Here is a 23,206-nt window from a genome sequence, read left to right as displayed (position 1 = left end):
TGTGTCCCTGTACTATTCCCAGGCCACAAGTCCTTGCTTCCAGTGGCTGTACATTTCCTTCTTTCTCCTTGGAGTGAGGAGCAGATCCTTGCTCAGCCATGATTTCTTACCCATGAGGATGAAGAGCTCTTGTGCCCAAAGAAAAGTGGCCTTAAAGAGTGTCCAGCTCTGGTCAGTTCCCCTGTCCCTAAGGACAGTTTCTCAGGGAATCTCATCCACTAATTCTTTAAACAACTGGAATTTGGCTCTTCCCAAGTTCATTGTTTTTTCACTGGTGGCATCTGCCCGTATGGTATAGGAATCTATGTATAGACACACGTGGATCCTGGCACAAGGGTCATCCTCCTGCTCTGAGCTCTGCCTGGTCTCTACTAGTTATCAGGGAGGAGTGTGGCTGGGAGTACTCCACTGGCATCCCAATTTGTTCTATGCATTCCTGTAGCTTGCTTTCCATGTTTTTCCCATCACTTGTCTCTCAGGTGAGGAGTTGTACACAAGGGTCAGCACTGTATCAAAGGTTTTTGTGCTGCACCTAGTTAAAATCAATTTTAAAATACGAATAAGCACACACTTTATCTTTCAAGAGATACTGACTCCATGGCCATCAGCCCTTTGCCAGTGGCGGCACTTTTTAAAAGTGGAGTGTATTTCCTGTGGGAGCCTTGCCAGGATTTAGAGCCAAAAGTAACGAGGAATCCTTTCTACCTTCCATATCTTGCTGCCATCCCCTTTGGTATCCCTGATCACCTGTGTCCTATGTTGTGTAAACAGGTGTGAAGGATGGTGGGTACACCCCCACATGGGGTAGTTGGTCCCACAATAATTGAAACAGGTGTTGCTTTATGATTTTTCTGACCTAATTCCACACTGGGGTTTTCTTCTTTTCTGCTTTCTTCTTTATCTCCTCATTTCCTCTTTTCTTCTTCCCTCCTTCTTCTGTGCCACACAGCAATGTTTTCCATCCTCCTAATCATCAGATGCCTAAAAAATGTACCCTCTTCCCTTGGTCCTTGCAATGTTGAGTCAGGAATGTGAATATTTAAATCCTGTAAATGCTGGACAAAAATATTCATAGTTTGACCAAGCATTCCATCATTTGGTTCCCAGAGCAGAATATCCTCATTATATTGTCAAATTGTTGCTTTGAGTGGGAGGAGGATTGATCCTGCCTCTTTAACTAACATGGCATGAATCACCTAAGGGGCTTGGGACAAGGGTCTTGAAGGACAGGACAAAGGGAATGGCTTCCCAATAACAGAGAAGGTTAGATGGGATATTGGGAAGAAATTCTTCCCTTTGAGAATGGTGAGGCCCTGGCATAGGTTGCCCAGAGAAGCTGTGGCTGTCCCATCCCACGTAGCGTTCAAGGCCAGGTTAGGTGGGGCTTGGAGTGACTTAGTCCAAGCCCTTAGAACAAGATGAGCTTTAAGGTCCCTTCCAGCACAAACTATTCTGGGATTCTAGGAATTCTTCAGCATTGTGCCAAAGCATGTGATGCTCCAGCCAGGACTTGGCAAAATTTCATTAAACTTGACAACAACCACTTCACAGCTTCGAGGTTTTTTCCTTTATAGGAACAACCTGAAGCCTCTGCCAGTGGGGAAACCATTCTCCTATCCCACTGCATGGAAAACCAGCCTGGAGACAGAGCCAGCGAGCGCAGGAGGCAGTGCCTGTCCTTTCTCTACATCCGCGGCTGCAAGACCACACCTTAAGTCCAGTATCTGGCAAACTGATCCTAAACCTAGGATCAGGGAGACTGAGCTTAAAGCCAGGATCTGGGAAACTGAGTTTGAACCCAAATGTTCCAGCCGGCGGTGAACTGTTAAGCCCAGATTTCGAAAGGAAAAAAAGCCAGCACACATGAAAACGTTCTTCTAAAACAATTGTTTAAATTGTTAATAATGAAGAAATTTTAAAAATTAAAGCTGAAAAATATTAGAAAAAGCTACTCATTTTTTGTGATTATTAATTTTTCAGAAGCAAAAGGTTTTTTGATTTTTATTTTATAAATAGACTTCTAATTTATAAAGGAAATAATTTTTGGATCTACGATTTCTCTTTTATCTCATCTTTTTTAATTTTCTACTTACAAATTTCTATTTTTATTTCCATGTTTACAATTATTTTTTCCTTTATCCCTCAGTGTCCCCGATTCGTACAGACCCTCGTGTGTAAATGAATGGATGGCCATGGCGGGGGCTCAACCATGTTTTAGGAATAGAAAAAGGTTGGACCCCTCCCCGAGAGGACAGATGACGTCACTGCTGCCAGACCACCGTCCGCATCCCCCGTCCTGGTGACGTCACCCGCTCTCCTCCGCGCGTGCGTAGTGCACCGCCCCCGCCCCCCCCCCCCCCCCCCCCCCGGCGCGGCGCGGAGTATGCGGGGCCGCAGGTGGGTGCGGGGCTGGGGGTGCGGGGACTGCGGTGAGGGGCGGGGGGATGACGGGACTGGGGGGGGGGATGAGCCGGGGGAGGCGGAGGGTGATGCTGTCCGGGCGGGCGGGCGGGGGGCGCGGATCTTGGGGCGCAGGCGAGGGTCACACGGGGATGCGGCACCTCTGGACTGCGTGCGGGGGGCGCGGGATTTGCGAGCGTTTTGCTGCTTTTGGGGGTGCATCGCGGGCCGAACGCGCGGGGGCTCTGGGGACGCGGCGGGCGCTGCGTGGACGTTGCAGGGGGTGGGGGCGCTGCGGGAGGGGCGGCGGGGGCTCTGCGGGGGGGGGGATGCGCTCAGGCTGCGGGGGCGTTTGCGGGATCTGCAGGGGGCTGCGAGGTGTGCGCCTGCGGGGAGAGGCGGAGCGGGGGCAGCGAGCGCAGCGAGGACGTGTCTGTAGGGATGTGCGTGTGTGTGCAGATGTGTGTGCGTGTGCAGGTGTGTGTATGCGTGTATGTGCAGCGGAATGCATGTGTGTGCGTGTGCAGGGTGTGTGCGGGTGTGTGTGCGTGTGCAGGGTGTGTGCGTGTGTGCGGGTGTGTGTGCGTGTGCAGGGTGTGTGCGGGTGTGCAGCGGTGTGTGCGTGTGCAGGGTGTGTGCGTGTGCAGGGGGATGTGTATGCGTGTGGATGTGTGCAGGGGGGTGTGTGGATGTGCAGGTATATGCACGAGCAGGGGGATGTGCACAGGTGTGTGTGTCTCTGCATTGTGCAGGGGGGTGTGCAGGTGGCAGGGTGCATGTGCATGTGCAGGCATGTGAAGAGGTGTGTATGGTTGCAGATGGCTGTACATATGCAAGTGTGTATGTGCAAGTGCGTGTTCATGTGAAGGGGTGTGTGTGCAGCTGCAAGTTTGTGCAGGTGTGTGTATGTGCAGCCATGTGTGTGTGCACATGTGCATGTGTGTGACCAGGTGTGTGCACACGTGTGTGTGCAGGCGTGTGCATGAGCAGGCATGTTGTGTGCATGCAGTTAAGGAGCTGGCATTTGTGGGGCCTGGAGCCAAGTGTCTGTGGGTGGTGCAGGTGTAATGGTGTCCATGGTGCAAGTTTGGGATGTGTGTGTGGGGACACGTGCACAGCGGTGTACAGTGTGTAGGTGGGGGTGAAGGCATGACCAGAGGTGCATGTGGGGATGCGTGAGTGCACAGGAGTGCACACATGCGCGGAGTGTGTACGTGAGGGTGCAGGTGTGCACACGTGCACGTGGTGTGTGTGAGGATGCAGCTGTGCACAGATGCAGTGTGTGTGGATGCAAGCTTGCAAAGCTGTGCATGCCTGCACACTCGCACAGAGTGAGGGGTGTGCATCCACGGGCACGTGTGCGGCGGGGGTGCACGTGTGTGCAGCATGTGCTTGCCCACTGTGCACACACGCACTTCGGCATGTGTGCACTGCCAGAACATGTGCAGTGTGTCTGCAGCATGTGTGTTTGTCATCTGTCTGCAAACATCCTGTGTTCATGTGCACTGCTGTGTGTTTGCACTCTGAGCGTTTCATGGAGTGCATGTGCCTGGGGTGCGTCAGGCACGATGCCAGCACGGGCACCATTCTGTGTGTTCTTGCACCTCTCGCACACATGCCCCATGGTGTGTGTGCAGCAGATCTGTGCACCGGCATGGGCTCACCCTCAGATGCACTCGCACAGGGAGTACCTGCACTCCATATGCATGCAGGGTTATGCGTGCACAGAGCACGTGCAGCCCCGTGCACACCCAGTGGAGCACACGTGTGCACAGGGTGTGTGGCTGTGCTGCATGAGGGTGCAGAAGCACGTGTGCACGGGCGCTACTCAAAGCCCATGTCTGGCCAGGTTTCACCTCAGAGCTGTGATGTTTTTGCTCTCCTCCCCAGGGAAGCGCCACCAGGGCTGGGGGAACTAGTCAGGGTAGTGATGCCTTTACTGGGCTATTCCTGGCCTACTACCAGGTTACCTATGCTAAGGTATTACCAGGATACTCTCAGTAACCTTCTGAGTTACTGAGATAGTGAAATACTATCTAGACACAGCTGAGGTACTGCTGGGATGCTACTAAGATACCATCATGAGTTTACTAGAATGTGGACACATTACTCTGCAGCCTGTAGTAAGGAATTTACAGGGTGGCACTAAGATTCTCAAGGTACTACGTGGATGATAGTGGGATGCTGTGAGGACTCTGCTAAGGTACTATCAGGGCAGTAGCAGGATGCTATCGGGACACTACTGAGATACTCCCAGCATATTTCCAGGGCTGATACTGAAATACTTACATGATGGTATCACTGGAGCAGCTCACATACTATCCAGTTACTCTCAGGATATGTTTAAGTTGCTCTCAACATAGTTACATGGCAGTAAGATAATATCTGGATATGACTTTGCACTACCAAGATACCAGGACACTGTACAGATAATAGCTGTGTGCCATTACACCACTACTAGGATCCTGTCAGGACACTCCTTATATACTTAAATACTGTGATACGATCAGGGCACTGTAAAGTCTGTAACTAGGATGCTATTGGGATGCTCCTGACATAGTATCAGGATATTCCTGCCTGTGCTAGTACAACATCAGGGCAATGCTGAGCTACTCAGTGGCTGCTACTATGATAGTCTCAGTGTAGCAGAAAGGTGCTATCAGGATGCTGCTAAGATGTTATCAGGATGCTGTCTGGATACTTTCACAATGCCAATAAGGCACTATCAAGATACTACTAAGATGCTATCAGGACAGTAGTCATTTTTCAGTAGGATGCTCTCAGGATGCAAGTGGAATATCAGTAGGATACTTCCAAGATACTACAAAGACACTAGAAAGGATAGTGGTAAGATAGTTCTGGCATGCTATCAGGGCAACACTCAAACTTTTGGGATACTATCAGCCCATTACTGATACTAGTATAATGCTTTCAAGCCACTCCTAAGATAGTAGTGATACAGTATAAGGACACCATTAAGATGTTACCACTTCAGGAAAAAAGGTAATGTTTTGTCAGTTTTTTTACATACTATCAGAGTAGCACTTAGCTACTTGGACCACTATCAGCACTTTGTTGCTACTAGTAAATTACTGCTAGAATAATGTTAGGGTATCAGCAAATTTTTATGAAGACAGGATGGTAGTAGTATGCTGCAGAGATACTGCTGGTTGTGTCATAGTCCTGGCAGTAGGGTTTCAGTCTGCACAGCAGCAGCAAAGGAAATGGGGAGCATGGTATAACCTGTTAGTAGCCTGGGGCCTCACAGGCACCCTCTCCCTGCAGCTAAGGTGGCACATCGGTGTTGAGAAGGATGGAGGCACCCTTGGTTAGCCTGGAGGAGGAGTTCGAGGAGGGGACCGGGGATGATGGGGGGACCCTGCAGTGCCCTGCGGACCCAGCGCTGGCTGAGCTGGAGAGCTTCTCGGCCGAGATGATGAGCTTCAAGTCGATGGAGGACCTGGTGCAGGAGTTCGATGAGAAGCTCACGGTCTGCTTCCGGAACTACGATGCTGCCACTGAGGGCCTGGCCCCTGTGAGGGGGCATCTCCAGGCACAGGAGGAGGAGGAGCGCCTCCAGGATGAGGAGTGAGTAAGGCCTCCCTGCTTCTAGGGACATGTGCCTCCTTGCACCCCTGAAAACCCACCTACAGTGCAAACTGGCTCCCAGCATTGCAGCATGGTTATGCAGCATGTCAAAGCAATGCTGTAGTAAGCTGTGAGTAAACCCTCTCAAAGCCGGTGTGCCTCCTTGCACCCTTGAAAGATTTCCCTGACCAGCTCCCTGCATTGAGACATGGTCATGCTCCATGTCAGGAATAGCACTGTAGTATCCCATGAAAAAGGACATCTTTGGGGTCTGCCTGCCACCTTGCTAGCATGCACCTCATCCCCTTGCATCATGGTACAGTCACGCACACTGGAGTAGCTGTGCGGTATCCTGTGACTAGCTGTGTAGGATCCCAAGAGTAGCTGTATAGGATCATATGAGTAGGCCCTATGATTGGTCCTGCACGCCTCCTTGCATGGCCATGAAGTACACCCTCTTCCCACAGCATGCAGTCCAGCTAACCTATTGCAACATGACTGTGTGGCGCTTCAGAGTGCTGGTATAGTATCTTATGACTAACACCCTTCTGGGACCTATTGCACCTTTTTGCATGCTTCTAAGCTCCTACCACATGCAAATCAGTGCCTGGACTGTGGCATGATCATGCAGCACCTTGGAGTAGCTGTGTAGGATCTTTGGAGTAGCTGCATGGGATCCCTGGTGTAGCATCCTAAGAGGTGTCACAGCATGTCCCATGTTGTATTGCAGGGTAGTCATGGCTCCCTTTAAGCAAGGAGAGCCCCGAGGGTTAAGCATAAACCTCGAGTAAGGTGTGAGTAGAGCTTAGCCACCTCCTGTATACCATGCCAGGGGAGAGCTAGTTTGGGGTCAAATTCCCCCCAGATCCTCCAGTAAACATTGTGCCTTTTGCGTTAAATTTGACAGTTGCATTAAAAACCTTCCTTTGTTGCAAAATGCCATTTTTTCCCTAAATCCATGGGCTTTTTTTCCCTGTGGTGTTTATCCTCTGTCACACTTCTATGGCTTTTTGGTGTGTTTAATTAGGATTGTTCCCAAGGCCACAATTGCTAATCCTTATTCTCACCAGGCAAAGGGGTTGTTTTCAACCCAAAAAGACCTGAATCTGTTGATTTTTTCATTTTGTTGGGTTGTTGTTGGGGTTTTTCACCAAAAGCAGCTGAGGCCGAGTTGATTCTCGCACTCAGCCAAACTGGTGGCTTTTCAGAGCAAAACGCAGCTTGGCCACGCGCCGAGGCTGCCGCGCTGTCGCCGCTTTGTGCCGCTCATTGTCTCTTTTTTGGGTCAGTTTGGGCAAAACAGGGCTTTTTTTTTATTCTTCCTTGAATGAGCCCTGTGTGCAGGGCGGGGGAGGGGCAGGGGCCTTACACACACTGGATTTCCCCAATTATTAACCATTTCTTGCCATAATTAACCCAGAAATTGCTGCTGCTCCTGCCCTGCCCCTGTGGGGTGCTGGCCCTTTAAGAGCAGGGGATAAAAGCCAATTTTGGGGGATAATGAATAATTTGCTGCATTTTTGTTAAAAATTTGGAATACGGGGGTTTGCCATCTGCATTTTTCTGTGTTAGTTAGTGAAATCTTTAATTTCAAGAGGAATTCAGCTCTGGTGAGGAGATAAATGCCCAAAAATGAGGAGTTTTGGGATTGGGAAGGGAGCGGCAATTTTGGGATGATTTTCAGGGAATTAGGATGTGTCACCATGTTGGATTAAACCCGTTTCTGGTAGGAAAATGGGTGAGTTTGCCTGAGTTGGGGAGAAAATCTCGTTTGTGCCTTTTCTCCCATTTTTGACCTTTCTCTCAATGTTGTCATTTTTCAGCTCTTTTCTCCTGTTTTCTCTCTTCCTCCTCCATTTCTTCCTTTTCCCCCATTTTCCTCCTCATTCCCTGTTTTTTCTTCCATTCTCTTTCTTCCCATTTCCTTTTTCTCCCAACTTTTCCTTTTTCCCTTCTTTTGGCCCTTTTCCTTCTTTCCCTATTCCCTATTTTTACCATATTTCCCATCTCCCCTTTTTTCTCATCTTGCTCCATTTCCCTCTTTTTCCTTCTTTTCCCTCTTTCTCATTTTCTTCCATTTCCCCTCTTTTACCCAAATTTCCTTTCCCCCATTTTCTCACTTTCCCCCCCTTTTCCCCTTTTGCTCCATCTTCTTTATAGCATTTTTCTCTTTTTTCTTTTGTTTTCCCCTTTGCCCTTCTTTCCTTTTCCCTCCTTTCCCCTCTCCTTTTTCCTCCTCTTCCTCTTCCCCCCCCTTTTTAACCTTTTTTCACTTTTAATTCAATTTTTTTTCATTTTTCCCCCATTCATTCCCTTTTCACCCTTTTTTCCTCCTTGTCATTTTTTGAGCTATTTTTAACATTTTTTCTCCATTTTCTCACTCTTTTTCCCTCTGTCTGTTCCCCCTCCCTTGTGCAATTTCATTGAGGTGAAATTGGGCAAAATGGGTCCAGCCCTGCAGGGTAGAACCAGATACCCCCAATAATGACACGGGGTGGGGAGGTTTAGGGGGATTCTGGGTAATTCTGGGGGATTTTGGTGTGTTTTGGGATAACAGGGCCATGGTTTGGGGAACTTTTGTGGTTGTTTCTAGGTATTTTAGGACTGTATTTTGGGAAACTTTGGGGTGTTTTGGGGCATATTTCAGAACAAAATTTTTGTATGCTCCAGGGATATATTTTAGGGCCTTTCAGGGCAGCTTTGGGGTGTTTCAGGGCTGTCTCAAGGTGACAGTTTGGGGTGTTTCAGGGTGGCATTTTTGGGTGTTGTGACTGCATTGTGAGGTTTTTCAGTATGTTCCAGCTCAACATTTTGAGGAGTTTTCAGGTATTTGGGGCATTTTGGAAGCATTTTAGTGTGTTGCACAATTGAGGGATGTTCTGGAGCATTGCAGCAGCATTTTGGGGTATTTTAAAAAGCAGAGCAGCTTTTTGAGGCATTTTGTGGGGTTTCTGGGCAATGTATCAAGGCAGCATTTTGGGGTGTTTTGAGATGTCACAGCAGTATTTGGAGGCATTGGAAACCTTTTTGGGGTGGAGTTTGAGGACAGCATTATGAGATGTTTCAACATGTTCTGGAGCAGAATTTTGTTGGAGCATTTTGGTCAGTATTTCAGAAAAGCATTTTAGGGCATTTCTGTGTGTTCAAAAGTGACATTTCGGGGTTCCTTTTCAGGGTGGCATTTTGGAGCTTTGGGACATTTGGGGATATTGCAGGGGAACATTTGGGGACATTTTGGGCTGTTTCAAGGCAACATTTTGAGGTGGTTTGGGGCCTTTTAGAGAGTCTTGGGGGCTTGGGGCCTTGGGGCAGTGTTTTAGGATGGTGCTTTGGGCCATTTCAGGGCATTGTGGTGATGTTTTTGAGTGTCATTTTGGGGCATTTCAGGGTAGTCTTTTGGGTCAACTGGAGGCCTTTTGGAACATGACAGTGGCCTTGTGGCAATGTTTTGATGGCAGCATTTCAAAATGCTGTTTGAGGGCATCCCACGTGCTAAAGCAGCATTTTGAGGTATTTCAGGACAGTATTTCATGATGCTATTTTGAGAACTTTTGGGTCTTCTAGGGCAGTATTTGGCATCCTCTAGTATATTATTTGGGGTGGTTTGGGATGTTTCAGGCATCTCAGTGGTGATTTGGGATTTTTTGAGAGCATTTCAGGTTGTTTCTGGGGCTGCATTTTGGGATGTTTTGAGGCATCATGGCATGCCATTTTTGAGATGGCTCTCTGAGAGGCAGTGTTTTGGGATTGCCACTCATCACCCACCTCCCTGCAGGGTCTGGGATGCTCTCACTGATGGCTTTGCCCCCCGGAGCTCCCCCCAGCCATGGCTGCTCCCTGAGAATGAGGTCCCTGACAGCACCAACCCCCAGGTACGGCTGTGGCTCTCCAGAATCCCCCTCTCCTCACATGACACCCTGGTGATGCTTGACAGCTGTCAATCATCCCCAAGGCTCAGTGACCATCAGGGCACTGCAAACTACTCAGAAATGGTGGGTTTGGGGTGCCGCAGCACCAATGGAGTGAGTGTCTGCATTTTAGGGTGAAATCACACGGAAACGAGCAAGATTAAGTGTTTAGTTTGACAATCTGGTCTTTGCCGATTTGTCCCCATGTCAGGATGGGGTGGGATGGTTTTGGGGGTAGAAAATAGTGTTTTCATTGTTGTAGTGAGTTTGTGCTGCCAATAGCTGCTTTTTGGGGTTGTAAAAATGCTCCAGAATCCATGGAATTTAGCCCATTTGGATGTAACACAACCTGTTGCTGAAGAGGGAAGAGAAGATAACTTTCTCAGGTTATTTGCTTCTGGAAAGGTGAAAAAGACTGACAGGTGGTAGAAAAGAAGATTCCTCCTCTTTTGACATCTCCATTTGATGTCTACATCCATCTCTTCCCTATTCAGCCGTCCCCTCTGCCATCTCCCCTTCTCATGTCCCCACCCAGTGTCTCCATCAGACCTCTCTCCATTCAGCTTCACTGTCCATCACCTCCCCATTCGACATCCCCAGCATTTCCATCCAGCATCTCTAGCACCTCCTCATCCCATATATTCATTAAAACATCTCTACCTCCAGCATCTCCATCCAACAGACCTATACTTCTCCCTGCCTTCTTCCTAGTCCAATGTCTCCAGCAAACAGCTGGAGTATCTCCCTATCCAACGTCTCTATACATCTCCTTGCAACACCTCCTCCTCCAGTGCTTCCCTGTTCATCATCTATCTCCAATGTCTCTATCCAACATCCCCATCCAACACTTCACCATCCAACATCTCTATCCATCTCCATCTAGTGTCTCTGTTGAACATCCTCCCATTCAACATCCCCATCCAGCATCTCCATCCAATACCCTCAATCCAACATGTCCCCATCCAGTGTCTCCTCATGCCACCCACATGCAGCATGTCCCCCTGAGCCAGAGTTCTGTGGTGGCTCTCCCTGTGCCAGGGCCAGGGTCATGCCTGTGTTCATGCTGGGTCATGCCCGCACTGGGCTGGGCCTGCAGGGCCACCAAGGCTGCCCAGCCTGTGTCTCCTGCAGCTCGGTGGGAAGGAGGAGGAGGAGGAACTCACTGAGAGGAGTGAGCAGGACTCGGGCATCAACGAGGAGCCGCTGCTGACAGCTGAGCAGGTATCCCCAGCCCCGTGGGCATCTGAATCCCTGTCCATCACCCAAAAGCCAGGCTTTGCTCCCCCAGCCCCATGGCCATGTGCTGAAAGCACAAGAAAAGGCCAAATCCCATCCATCACATGGATGTGGATGTAAATGGGAAGTGCAGACTGTGGGTGCTGATGCGAGATTGGGGTGCAGGTGCTGCTGGATAAAATGGGTGGCATGGGAAGAGTGAAGGGGGGGCAGAGGTGGGATGCAGCTACAGGATGCTGGTGAGGATGCAGGATATGGATGTGGAGTGCAGAATGCAGATGTGGGATGCAGCGTACAGGTGTGGGGAGGGGGATACTGAGGCAGCTGCAGGCTATGGAGGCTGGATAGAGAATGCAGATGCAGGTACAAGTACAGAATCCAGGATGCAGGATGAGGAGGTGGGTGCAGGGAGCAGCATGCAGACAGGTGCAGGATGCAGATTTAGATGGAGATGCAGGTCCGGAGTGCTTGTGGAATGCGGGACTTGGATGCAGATGGAAATGTGGGATGCGAATGAAGGATGCAAATGGAGGACCCAAGGTACAAATGAACGTCAACGCAAGTGTGGATGCAGGATGCGGATGGGGGATGAAGCGGAGGATAGAGGATGCAGGTGCAGGATACTTAATGTCAATAAGAAGGGAGCATGCAGATGGAGGATGCGGGTGCTGATAAGGATGGAGAATGCAGGTGCACGATGCAGGATGGTAATGCAGTTGGAGGATGCAGGTGCCGAATGAAGGGAGCAAGTTGCAGATATGGGTGCAGGACACGGATTCTGGGTGCAGGTGCAGATGTGGGTGCAGGATGGGGATGCAAGGGCAGGATGCATCTGGGGGATGCAGAGTGCAGGTGCAGATGGAGGACACTGATGCCCCGCAGGTCATCGAGGAGCTGGAGGAGCTGATGCAGAGTTCACCTGACCCTGAGGCTGACCCTGAGGGTGAAGAGGAAGAGGAGGAGGAAGAGGACGAGCAGGAAGAAACTGAAGCTGCTGAGGTTGATGCTGAAGGCAAAGGTGATGGTGGGGGCACAGAACCCATCCTGCTGCGGAAGCTGCGTGCTTTCTCCCCTGCCTTCAACAACAATTGCTCCCACGAAGGTACAGCCAGCAAAGCTGAGGCCAGTCACTTTTGAGGGACAATTCCAAATTGGACAACTGGCTTGTTCAGGGGCTTGGCCAGTGGGGCCCTTGGCACAAACTGAAGAACAGAGGGATCTGTCTTTTGGTATTGAAAGGTATACAGGGTTCGCCAGGAGCCTTTGTGTTCCACACAGAGTGCACCACGTGCATGAGATTGTCCCTAGTGGCACAGGGTGTGTCACTGATCACACCAGGCATTTCACTAATTGCTCTGCTCACTCCCCTAATTATAGAGCCCCTTTATCACTCTACACGTCACTGGTCGCATCATGCATGTCACTAATCGCACCATACATGTCGCTGATCAATCGCACCATGCACATCACTAATTGCTCTGTGAATTATCACCAAGTGCATCTTATATGCCAGTAACAGTGCCAGGCACTTCTGTGATTCCTCTGAGCACAGTGTCTATGAGTAATTGCTCTATCAGTTTATTTCTTGGTGGCTCAGGAAATGCAGAGCACATCTTGCTCAGCACGAGATGCATTTTAATGGCTGCAGTGTGCATGTCTCTGATTGCCCTGGCTGTGTCACTGATTGCACCAGGCATTCCCCGGGTTCATTGTGCATGTCTCTGGCTGCACCAAGTCCAGAGGAGGCTGCAGAGATATCCTCAGGGCTGGAGCATCTGTGTTATGGAGCCAGGCTGGGAGAGTTGGGGCTGTTCAGCCTGGAGAAGAGAAGGCTCCAGGGAGACCCGAGAGCCCCTTCCAGGACATAAAGGGGCTACAGGAGAGCTGGAAAGGGACTTGGGACAAGGGCATGGAGGGACAGGACAAGAGGGAATAGCTCCACCCTGACAGGGTTATATTGGATATTGGGAAGAAATTCTTCACTGTGAGGGTGGGCAGACCCTGGCACAGGTTGCCCAGCGAAGCTGTGACTGCCCCATCCCTGGGAGTGTCCAAGGCCAGGTTGGACAGGGCTTGGAGCAACCTGGGCTGGTGGAACGTGTCCCTGCCCATGGCAGAGACTTGGAACGAGATGGATTTTAAGGTCCTTTCCAGCCCAAACCATTCTGGGATTTTGCCCTGGGCGCGTTCCCGTCTCTAACCCGACCCCGGCGCAGGGCTGGGGCGGCTGTCGGCGCGGGAGCTGGCGGCGGCGGCGGGCCGGGCCGAGGCGGCGAGCCGGGCACTGTCGGCAGAGCTGGTGGCGCAGCTGGCACGACGGGACGAGCTGGCGTTCGAGAAGGAGGTGAAGACGGCGTTCATCGGGGCGCTGCTGGCCGTGCAGGGGGAGCAGCGCGAGCAGCGAGAGGCCGCCCGGCGCCGCCGTCGGGACAAGGGGCTGAGCCTGCAAGGGGCGCGTCCCGAGCGTGGGAACCACATGCCCAGGAAGGTGGGGGACACGGCGGCCAACGGGACAGGGATGGGGATATTTGGGCTGGGCAGGCATGGGGGATGTGGAGATGGGGCTATAGGGTAGGGAGCTGTGAGGACAAGTGGGGCAGAGGGACGAGGATGAGGGATAGGATGGAATAGGATAAGGTGGGGAATGGTGACAGGCTTGGACAGAGGGACATGGAACAGGGGAATATGGGGATGGGGCAGAGGGACAGGGGGCCGTGGAGTAGGGGGATGGGGAGGACATGGGACAGGGTGACATGGAGTAGGGGGATGAGGGGATACAGGATGGGGATATGGAGCAGAGGGATGGGAGGAATATAAAAGAGGGACATGGACAGGGTGTGGTTGTGGAAGCAGTGGATTGAGGGGACAGGATGGGATAGAGAAACGTAGTGGGGCATGTGTGGGAGACATGTGGTTACAGGGCAGGGGCTGGGGCAAGGGGACGTGGGGACATAGGGAGTGGGGGATGTGGAACCGGGAAATACAAGGGATGCAGATGGGAGTCAGGGAGCTCGGGGAGCACTGGTGCCAGAGGAGGTGCCATGAGTGATGTTGCTGTCCCTGGGAGGTGACAGGGTGACGTGTTCCCCCAGCGCTTCAGCATGGAGGGCATCTCCAGCATCCTGCACTCCGGCCTGCGCCAGACTTTTGGTCCTGCCACCAACGAGAAGCAGGTGCCCTTTTCCCTGAAAAAATTGCCCAAATTTGTTACCTTTCACTCCCCATCTCTGCATTCCCCATTTCCTAGCATCCTTCAACCGCCTTTTAAAATGATTTTAAGTTTTACAACCCTGCTTCATCCCATACACCCCGTTAATCCATCTTGCAAAAATCATGTGTTTTCACCCCAAAAACTCCTCCCTGAGCAGGGATGGATTTGGGTGGAGTTTGCAGCACCCAGTTTATTCAGTACTCCCCAAACTTGTAGGAATTTTGCATAAATACTCTATTTTTGCATGAATTTGGGACAATTTGTCTCAAAGCAGTGCAAAAAATAGGCAGTGTTGTGCCATCTGGGTGCTTTTTTTGGGGTGGCTTTTTTTTTTGCAGTACCTGAACACCGTGATTCCCTATGAGAAGAAGGGATCACCACCCTCTGTCGAGGACCTGCAGATGCTCACCAACAGTGAGTATTCCTTCAAGCTGCCATTTTGGGGCAGATGTTTTGGGGACACAAAGGCACATTTGCATTGCTGCAGCAGCTGTGATTTGGGGTATCATTGGAGTGCAGCCAGTTTGGGGGATGGTGCCCCTTTCTTTGCATTGTTGCAGCATAGGCAAATTGAGGTGCTACCCCCTGTGTTGCATCATCATTACAATAAACCTATTTTGTAGGGAAATACCAGTTCTGCATCTTGGTAGCACAGCTGGTTTGCAGCCAACACCTCCCCTCTGATTTATGCACCTTATACCAGCACTGATTTGGGGCTAAATCACCTGTTCTGCATTGCCATGGATTGGCTAATTGGGGGTGAAAGTTCTTTTATTTTTAATGCTTCCAGGCCTGCTGCATTGTGGGAAATTCTGTAGCAGCTTTGGGGCTGGTTTGGGGGGGAAAATGACATTTGTGGGGCAGCAGGGATGGGCTTACAGCTCCATTCTCCCTCACAGTCCTCTTTGCCATGAAGGAGGGGAATGAGAAGGTGCCCACACTGCTCACTGATTACATCCTCAAAGGTACCTGCTCCCCTCCTGCCTGCCGCATACACACCTTGTGCATTCTTAAAACAGTTCCCGTGCAGCCCTTGTGCTTCCACTGTAGATCCCTTCTGCATCCTCCTCCTGCTGTTCCCTTGTGCCCTTTGTGTATCCTTTGCCCATCCCTCATGCGACTTCATGTATCCCTTATGCTTTTCTTGTGCATCCTCCATGCATCCTTGGAGAATCCTGGATATGTCCCATGTGCATTCCTCCTGCATATCTGGTGCATCCTTTGTGCCTCCTCCATGCATCCCTTAGGAATCCTGGGTGCATCTCCTGTGCATCCCTTAGGCATTCTTTATTTAGGCCTTCTGTCTTGATACACCTCTGGAGGTACCTGTGCACCTCCCTGCACCATCCTGGGGCCCATCTGCTTCTTCCACACAATCTACCACCCTCTGTACCTCTTCTCAGCCCCCATGACCCTCTGGGAACCTCTCCTCTGCATCCCTCAGGCATCTTCCATGTATGTCCTGAGTATCCTTGGGCATCCCTGTGCATCTCCTGCACACCTCTTGTTCATCTCTCATGAAGCCTCCTGAGTCCTCATGCATTCCTTTTGCATCCCTTCTGTGTTCCTCCTGCATCCTTGTGTGCCCATGTGCTTCATTCATGCTTGTGCAGCCTTTCTGCTCATGAACCCTTGTGCCCGTGTGAGCACATGTGTGCAGCCTTGTGCACCCCCAGGCATCCCTGTGCATACTCATGTCCTTAAGCAACCCCCAGGTGTTCTTGTGCACCATTGTGCACCCTTGTGCAGCCCTGTGCACACATGTTCATCCTCCTGCATCCCCATGCACACTGTGCTATCCCTGTGCACACATCCTCATGCACACTTCTGTATCCCTGTGCATCCCTGTGCATCCCTGTGCATCCCTGTGCATCCCTGTGCATCCCTGTGCATCCTTGTACACGCTTGTGCATCATAGTGCGCCCTGATGCATCCCCATGCACGCTCGGGCCTCACTGTGCCCACAGAGCCCCCCATGTGGTGCCTCCCCAGGCCTCTCTTTCTCTCTTTACAGTGCTCTGCCCGACCTGATGTAGTGCTGCCCTCGCACCCCCACCCCGGCGCCCCCAAAATGGGGCCAAACCCGAGGAAAATGGGTCGCCTGTTGGCCCCCCCCGCACTCCTCCCTTTGCACAGCTGGGAATAAAGGATTCCGTACATGAATTAGGCAACTGGCCTCCAGTGTCTGCATCCTCTCTGCTTGTGATGGTGCTTTGCAACCTTTTGATAGAAAAATCTTTTAAAGCAAAAAATTCCAACATGGACTTTGCTGCAGTGCTCACGAGTATTTCAGAATCTATAAAATATGCACATTTTTGGCTAACCAAGCTACTGGGTGCTCAGAGGTGGCTGCAGCTGCCAGCATCCCGAGGGTGAATTCAACTCTAAATTCTATTCTTACGAATTTTTCCCATTTTTTTTCACTTTTCTGCAGCCCCATTTTCTGCTAAAAATTGTGCAAAACTCACCTTTTTTCCCCCAGAATATCAACCCATTAAAGAGCAATGGGTTAGGGAATGAGGGGGTCTTCTGTTTGTGGGGGAGAATTGCTCTGTTTTGGCTTTGTCATTCATCTTTGGGGGATAGTGCCTAATTTGGGGGGGTCATTGCTCATTTTTAGAGAATGTCATTCATTTTGTGGCAAATTCAGTCATTTTGGGGGAAGTCACTTATTTTGAAGAGAGTCACTCATTTCTAGGACGATCCCCAGTTTTGGGAGCATGTCACTTATTTGGGGGATTATTGCTTATTTAGGGGGACAATTGTTCATTTGGGGGAAACACTGGGAAACATGGTGGGGAGCATCATGGTTTTGAGAAGATCATATTTGGGCACTACTTCAAAAAAATGCCTTAATTTTGGAAGACGATCCCTCTTTTGGGTAGAGCTTCATTCATTTTTGGGAAGTGTTACTTTTTTAAGGGGACGGGGACACAATTTTGGGACACATCCCCAATTTTAAAAAGCACAACACATTTTGGTGCAGCATCACCCATTCTGGGGTGGGTCACTCCTCTTTGGGAAGCAGCACTTTTTTTTTGTGGGAGAATAACTCTTTTTTTGGAGAATACAATTCATTTTGGAGTAAACATCACACATTCTGGGGTGAGCACTCATTTTGAGGCATAATCACTCATTTCACAGGGAGATTTGCCCCTTCTGGGTCACCACTGGATTTTGAGGAGCACCCCTCATTTTTGGAGACCATAACATTTTGGAGTGAGCATTACCCATTTTGGGGTTGTGTGTAACATTTTGGGGAAGCATCACTCATTTTGAGGGAGAATCACTCATTTTTGGAGAACACAGCTCATTTTGGGGTAAGCATCACTGATTTGGCAGGGGAGGTATCATTCATTTCTGTGCAAAATGCCATTGGAGCTCGTTTGGAGTGGAGGAGCAAATAATTTTTAGGAGACTGTCACTTTTGAAAGTATAAATCCAATTTTCTCCACATCACTTAATTACCAGTTTGGGTCCATTCCCCCATTTTGGGGGAAGAGTTATTCCAGCATTTTGGTTCTTACATGCTCACAGGAAGAAGCTGCCAAGAAAATACAGCTGCTACCCCTCATCTTGTAGCACTTTATAATAAATGGCCAGGAATTAATACTAAATTACAATGAACCTTTTATGAAATTACAGATTACATTCACGCCAGATCAGTATTGAAAAATAGGCACTTTTGCCTATTCTATCACTAATGGGCTTTTCCCTGGCTCCTGTTTGGGTTTCTTTACAAAGTCTTCAAGAGCCAAAGAAAAAAGGAAAAAAAGGACAATATGGGCAAAAAGCCACAAGGAAAATGATCCTTCCTTATGGATTCCTACATTTAGAGCAGGAACCTGCAGAAGAAAATTCCTTTATTTTTGCCCTGGTCTGCTTTTGCATTTCCTCCCACAACATGTTTTAAGGCGAAATACACCCTTTTGTTAGCATTTAAAATAACCCCAAAATTCAGGGAGTTTGGCAGTTGCCCTCCCACATGGTGCTAAAACTCCACCATTTTCCCATGTGGAGAGACAATTTCAGGAGGAAACCATCTTTCAAGCAACAATATTGAGATTCCTTCCACCCGTGCAAATCTTGGGGGTTGCCATTCAGTTTTGGGTGAAATCTTGCATTTTTTAAACTCTTTTTTTTCCACCCATTTTTTCCTGAATCAGTGCCAAAGCTCCTTGGAAAAGTTCCACTCCTGGCAGCCTTTGCCCCCACTCTGCATCCAGTCTCAGCCATTAAGGACAAGAATGGGGCGAGTTGGTTATTTTCCAGATTCAATGTGATTTTAGCACATAAATTAAAGGATTTGGATGAATTTCCTCCCTTTTCCAGAAAGTTATGTCCGGAGTCACCAAACAGCCACAGCATCGGGGGCAAAGTGGGGAGATTTGGGCAATCCAGTGGCTTCAGCACCAAACCCTCCTCAGATCCAGCAGAACGCTGCACTCGCTGATTATTTTTCTTCCCCCTTTGTGCTGATAGTTATGCCTGTGAATAATCTTCTTGGGGGAAAACCCAAAAAGCATCAAGTCCTGGGGTTGGTTTTGTTTTTTCTTGGTGCCAAGAAATGCAAGGGACAGATGCAGTGGCCCACAGTGAAAACCCACCGTTACCCAACAGCATCCAAGCATCACGTAGGGACAACACCATTCCCTAAAAATGCTTTTGCTTACCAGAAAATTCAGGGAAAAAGAAGAGTAAAACCTGAAATAAAAGATAAACTTGGCCACAATATGTGCCTTGTAAACATGTGTCCTTCACTTCCACGCGCTGACATGGTGGTCCCCACACTCCCATGGGCAGCTGGGGCATCTGCCAGCACTGCCAGTTTGCTTTCTTCTCACAGAAGTTTTTGTTCTTGCCTTTCCTTTTTTGGCATTTGGGGGGGGATTTTGTATCTGGTGCTGTCAATGATTTGGGGAGGGTGCAGGAGGAGCTATTCCAGTGAGTCACTGTGATCCAAGCCAAGGTCAGTGCCAGGTGCTGCTGGGAGGCCGCCAGGCTCTTCCTCGAGCTCTTCCTCCTCTTCCTCCTCCTCCTCCTCCATCTCGTCCTCATCCTCCTCATCCTCCTCCTCTTCCTCAGTGCCATCAAGGGAGTCATCGTGGGCTGCCAGCATTGCCTGCTGCATGGCCATGGTGGCCGTTGCTGATGAGAGGGGTTGGAGGTTGTCCATGCTGAGTGAGACTGAAATTAAAAAAAAATAAAGAAATAAGGATTTCCCAGCCAATAAAAAAAAGACCAAAAGAGTACAAAACCCAAGTGTTCATTGAGTGAAAAGGTCAGAGAGCACCCTGTAAAGTGTCCCACCTGCCCCAGTCACTCTCCAGTGTCCAACCCTTCATTTTTCTAGCTAATGTATCATCATTAAATAACAAGAGACCTTCACTTCTGAGCAAGTGGATGCCCATAATGGTTGGGCAGATCTTCTCTTCATCTCTTAATTCCCACATTTCCTTCTCTTCATATCTTCATCTTCTCTGGTCTATGCTCATCTCTGCTATCTTCACCTTCTCTTCATTTTCCTTGTCTGTTCTCTGTTCATTTCTCTTCCCACCTTGTCTAATCTGTCATCTGTTCTTAATCTTCTCTAATCTTAATTTTCATCATCTGTTCTCTTCATCTTCTCTCTTCCCATTTAGTCTCATCTGCCTTCTCATCTCCATCTCTCCTTCTATCTCTCCATCATCTCTCCTCTCCCCTCCCCTCCTCGTTTCTCCTTTTCCCCCTTCACAGCACCTCAGGAGATATCCCAAGTCATGCCCCATAGTGGGTGATTGTGGAGGGCTGTTTCTGTGCCAAGGCAATGGGAGTGCCCCATTGCCAGTGCCTTGTGATGGCCAATTGGAAGGAACTTCTTCCACAGGCCACATGTTTTTCCCCACAGGGTGATAAAGGGCTCTAGAAAGCCTTAATTTCTAATTAAGGGCATAATTTAATGTGTGGCCCCTCTTCCTGAAAGGGCAGCAGCCACAGGTGTTTGTCCTTACCATCAGGATTTGTCCCTGAATTGCCGCCCTGCTGCTGCAGGACCCCGGCGGCGATGGAGTTGGGCCAGAACCGCTGGGTGGGCCGGTGCTGGGATTTGATTTTCTTTGCTTTGGGTGCTGGATCCGGGTTGCTGGCATCGAGCATGGGCTGCAGGATGCGCCGCCGGGCATTTATGAACCTTTCCAGGGAAAAGGGAGAACATCGGAGTAAATACGAGTCATTAACAGCAGTACTGAGTTAAAACAATAGACATTAGAGCAAATCATTGAATTGCAGTATGAAACTGTTTCAAAAGTAGCTTCATGGTTAAAAAGTCTGAGTTTTTTTACTCTATTTCATTTGCCTGTGGCACATACACCACTGCATTAATTTTTCCAGCTGAGTGGGAAGAGGCTACACACTGGATTTGCCAGGAGAGGGCACTGAGACCTCGCAAACCAACACCACATTAAACACAACCAAGCTTGTCTCCCAGAAATCAGAATCAGAACATGCTGAGTTGGAAGGAAACCATCAGGATCATCAAGTCCAACTCTTGGCCCTATGCAGGACACCCCAAGAATCGGCCCCAACCACTGAAGTTACCCCCAAAAAAGTAGTATACAACATCAAAATAGTGTGAAAAAAAGTCCCAAAGCCAGCAAGATGACTGCACAGGCCACCAATACACTCACCAGTTGTTGACTTGCAAGAGGGTGAGATTGGTTTGGGCTGCGATTTGCCTCTTCTCATCTTCTGTGGGGTAGGGGTGCTGGGAAAAAAGAGAGATGGGGCAGCAAAATTACATCCCTGCATGAAAACCAGCGGCCTCAAGTGAAAAAATAATGAAGACCTGCCTGTTTTTTTATTTTTCCACCCTAAATTTGGTGGGTTCTTGCATGTGCAAGATGAAAGGTTGAAGGATGGCATCCAAGAGCATCAAGATTCTCTCGTTGTCCTTAGGGCTTTTCCAAGACTTCCCATCAAAGGCTTTTCCTTCAAGGAAAATGTTGATTTTTTTAAAATTTTAGCAATTTTCTAATGATGGTTGTTGGTAAAGGTGAGCTTTGGGCTTCAAAACCCACCATGACCTACAATGCTTATTGTTAGAGGCATCAATAAAACACTTAAACATTTGCACTCAAAGCTTCAGCAAACTCCTCCCAACCATGCTAAAATCCTCCTTTCCAACCCCAAAAATGAAATTATCAAACCAGCACCACATGTCATTTTTTGGAGCCTCAAGCCAGTGACAGTGTTGATTGCAGTGACTTGTTTTCCAGCTGTTAGCCCCCAAAACAGTGCGATTTCCTTGACAAAACCACCTGAAGTCAACACACACTGTAGACTCACATCCCTCCAGAGTCTCACTGGTATAAAATAGCTCCTTTTGGCACATTTTTGGTACATTATTTCCAGTATTCTTTCTTCCTGCTGGTGCTCCAAAACTTTCAATAGAGCACAGACACTATTTGATTAAAATACACATTATCCATGATGCCAGATGGAGAAATCCTATGGGGAAGTCCAAGTTTCTTCTGACCACAGGGATCAAGCTGAGAGCAAAGGTCCAACCATCCAGTAGGAGAATTTCTTTTAGTTTTTCAATCCTGCTTTGTAAATCTCAGACTTTGGGGTTCTCCCTGCACCTGGCAGGAAATGGCTTCTCAGTTTCTGGTCTTCCAAATCCTTTTTGTGTTTGCAAATCTGCAGTTCTGCCCTCCAGCAGCACAGGAGATCACAACGCATCTGGGGATGGCAGCCCAACACTGTGACACTCTTGTCCTCAATCCACTAAATCCAAAATTTCCCATTAAAAAAAATGCTGAGAAATGCCCAAGCAGCTGCTGCTCCATGTCCTGGCTGAGGTTTTCCTGCAAGTTGCTCCTTGAAGCTGCTGTTCTCTGCATTGTAGAGGCCTTGGGGATCTCCCACTTTCCTGGAGAGCAAGACTGCAACCAGTTTCCAAGTGACTTCTTGGCTGAATTATGCAGGAAAAAGGGGTGGAATTTTTAGTATTTTCACTGATAGCTGATATGCCACAGCTCTACCTGTGACGCAGCTTTCACATTTCACTTTGATAGAAAAGGGTATTTTGGAGCTGATAACTGCAAAAAAATGCTCTATTATCCATCTGCAAAAATTCATAGAAGTCCCCTTCTAGTTTTGTTTGCTTCTTCGCACCTTAAAGGAGTATTTTTCTCACCTGCAGTGAAAATGGTCATGCCCAGAATAATACAAAAATACAAGCAAAGCAATTTGTGCCTTCGAATACAAATTCAGACAAACCACCACCTGAATTCGAGAACTTTTGGGGGGCTTTCTTTCTTTTTTGTTCCCCAGCTTGCAGGCTGTTTTGGCGACTGTGGTGCTTACCATGAGATGCTGGAAGAGCCATGAGCGCATGATGTTGGTGGCATGTTTGGGCAGGACACCCCGTTTGTTCTTGGATTTCTTGTCTTCACCATCAAGGAGGGAGGTGAGATCCAGGTTCACCTATCAGGGGACAAGAATGGGGAGAGAACTGGTTGAAAATGTCCATTTGCAACCCAAGACATGAGGAAAACCAACTCAAAAAATGAGCAAAACCAATAAAAGAAATGAGCAAAACCAACCAAAATTGGAGGTGGGACAACTACAAAAAAACCAGCACTTACAGGGAGCATCTAAAACCCATTTCCTCCCTCCATGAAATTTTCATTAAACACACATTTTCTCCCAGGATCTGTATTTTTTGTCTCCACCTTTTTGTCAACAGTTCGTAAGGGCAATGGCACAGTTGGGGACTGTAGGGATGAAGCCACAGCCAATTTCAGTGAGTGATTCAGAAAAAAAAACACTTAAAAAAGCAATGCAAAGAAAACCCCAAACCTCATAAAAAATTACTTGCTCA

At 48.9% G+C, this 23,206-nt stretch overlaps 2 protein-coding genes across 10 annotated transcripts in view; one reads left to right on the top strand and one right to left on the bottom strand.

Annotated features, from left to right (window-relative positions):
- Positions 1–2,351: 2,351 nt before the first annotated feature.
- On the top strand, positions 2,352–16,532 carry FEZ1 (fasciculation and elongation protein zeta 1). 4 transcript variants are annotated; one of them, XM_071576269.1, is made up of 10 exons: positions 2,352–2,397; positions 5,686–5,988; positions 9,764–9,860; positions 11,028–11,117; positions 12,015–12,150; positions 13,349–13,620; positions 14,207–14,305; positions 14,682–14,757; positions 15,243–15,308; positions 16,358–16,532. In XM_071576269.1, exons 2-10 carry the CDS (start codon positions 5,714–5,716, stop codon positions 16,372–16,374), a joined length of 1,128 nt encoding a protein of 375 aa, XP_071432370.1. In that variant the 5' UTR covers positions 2,352–2,397; positions 5,686–5,713; the 3' UTR covers positions 16,375–16,532. The 4 variants fall into 4 exon arrangements, with proteins under 4 accessions (XP_071432370.1, XP_071432367.1, XP_071432369.1 ...); XM_071576266.1 differs by having other exon boundaries at positions 12,015–12,234; positions 16,358–16,531; XM_071576268.1 differs by having other exon boundaries at positions 12,015–12,234; positions 14,225–14,305; positions 16,358–16,530.
- Positions 16,533–17,856: 1,324 nt separating this feature from the next.
- PKNOX2 (PBX/knotted 1 homeobox 2) overlaps positions 17,857–23,206 on the bottom strand; it is an 83,759-nt gene continuing 78,409 nt past the window's right edge. For all 6 annotated transcript variants that reach the window (XM_071576091.1, XM_071576094.1, XM_071576090.1 and 3 more), the window contains 4 exons: positions 22,690–22,809; positions 21,009–21,085; positions 20,334–20,512; positions 17,857–19,530 (listed from right to left, as the gene is read on the bottom strand). In XM_071576091.1, the coding sequence (XP_071432192.1) occupies positions 19,280–19,530; positions 20,334–20,512; positions 21,009–21,085; positions 22,690–22,809 (627 nt within the window). In that variant the 3' untranslated portion in view covers positions 17,857–19,279. The remainder of the gene's footprint in view (positions 19,531–20,333; positions 20,513–21,008; positions 21,086–22,689; positions 22,810–23,206) is intronic.

Source organism: Pithys albifrons, chromosome 23 (genome assembly GCF_047495875.1).
Source record: "Pithys albifrons albifrons isolate INPA30051 chromosome 23, PitAlb_v1, whole genome shotgun sequence".
Lineage (NCBI taxonomy): Eukaryota > Metazoa > Chordata > Aves > Passeriformes > Thamnophilidae > Pithys > Pithys albifrons.
This window is presented reverse-complemented; position numbering and strand designations above follow the sequence as displayed.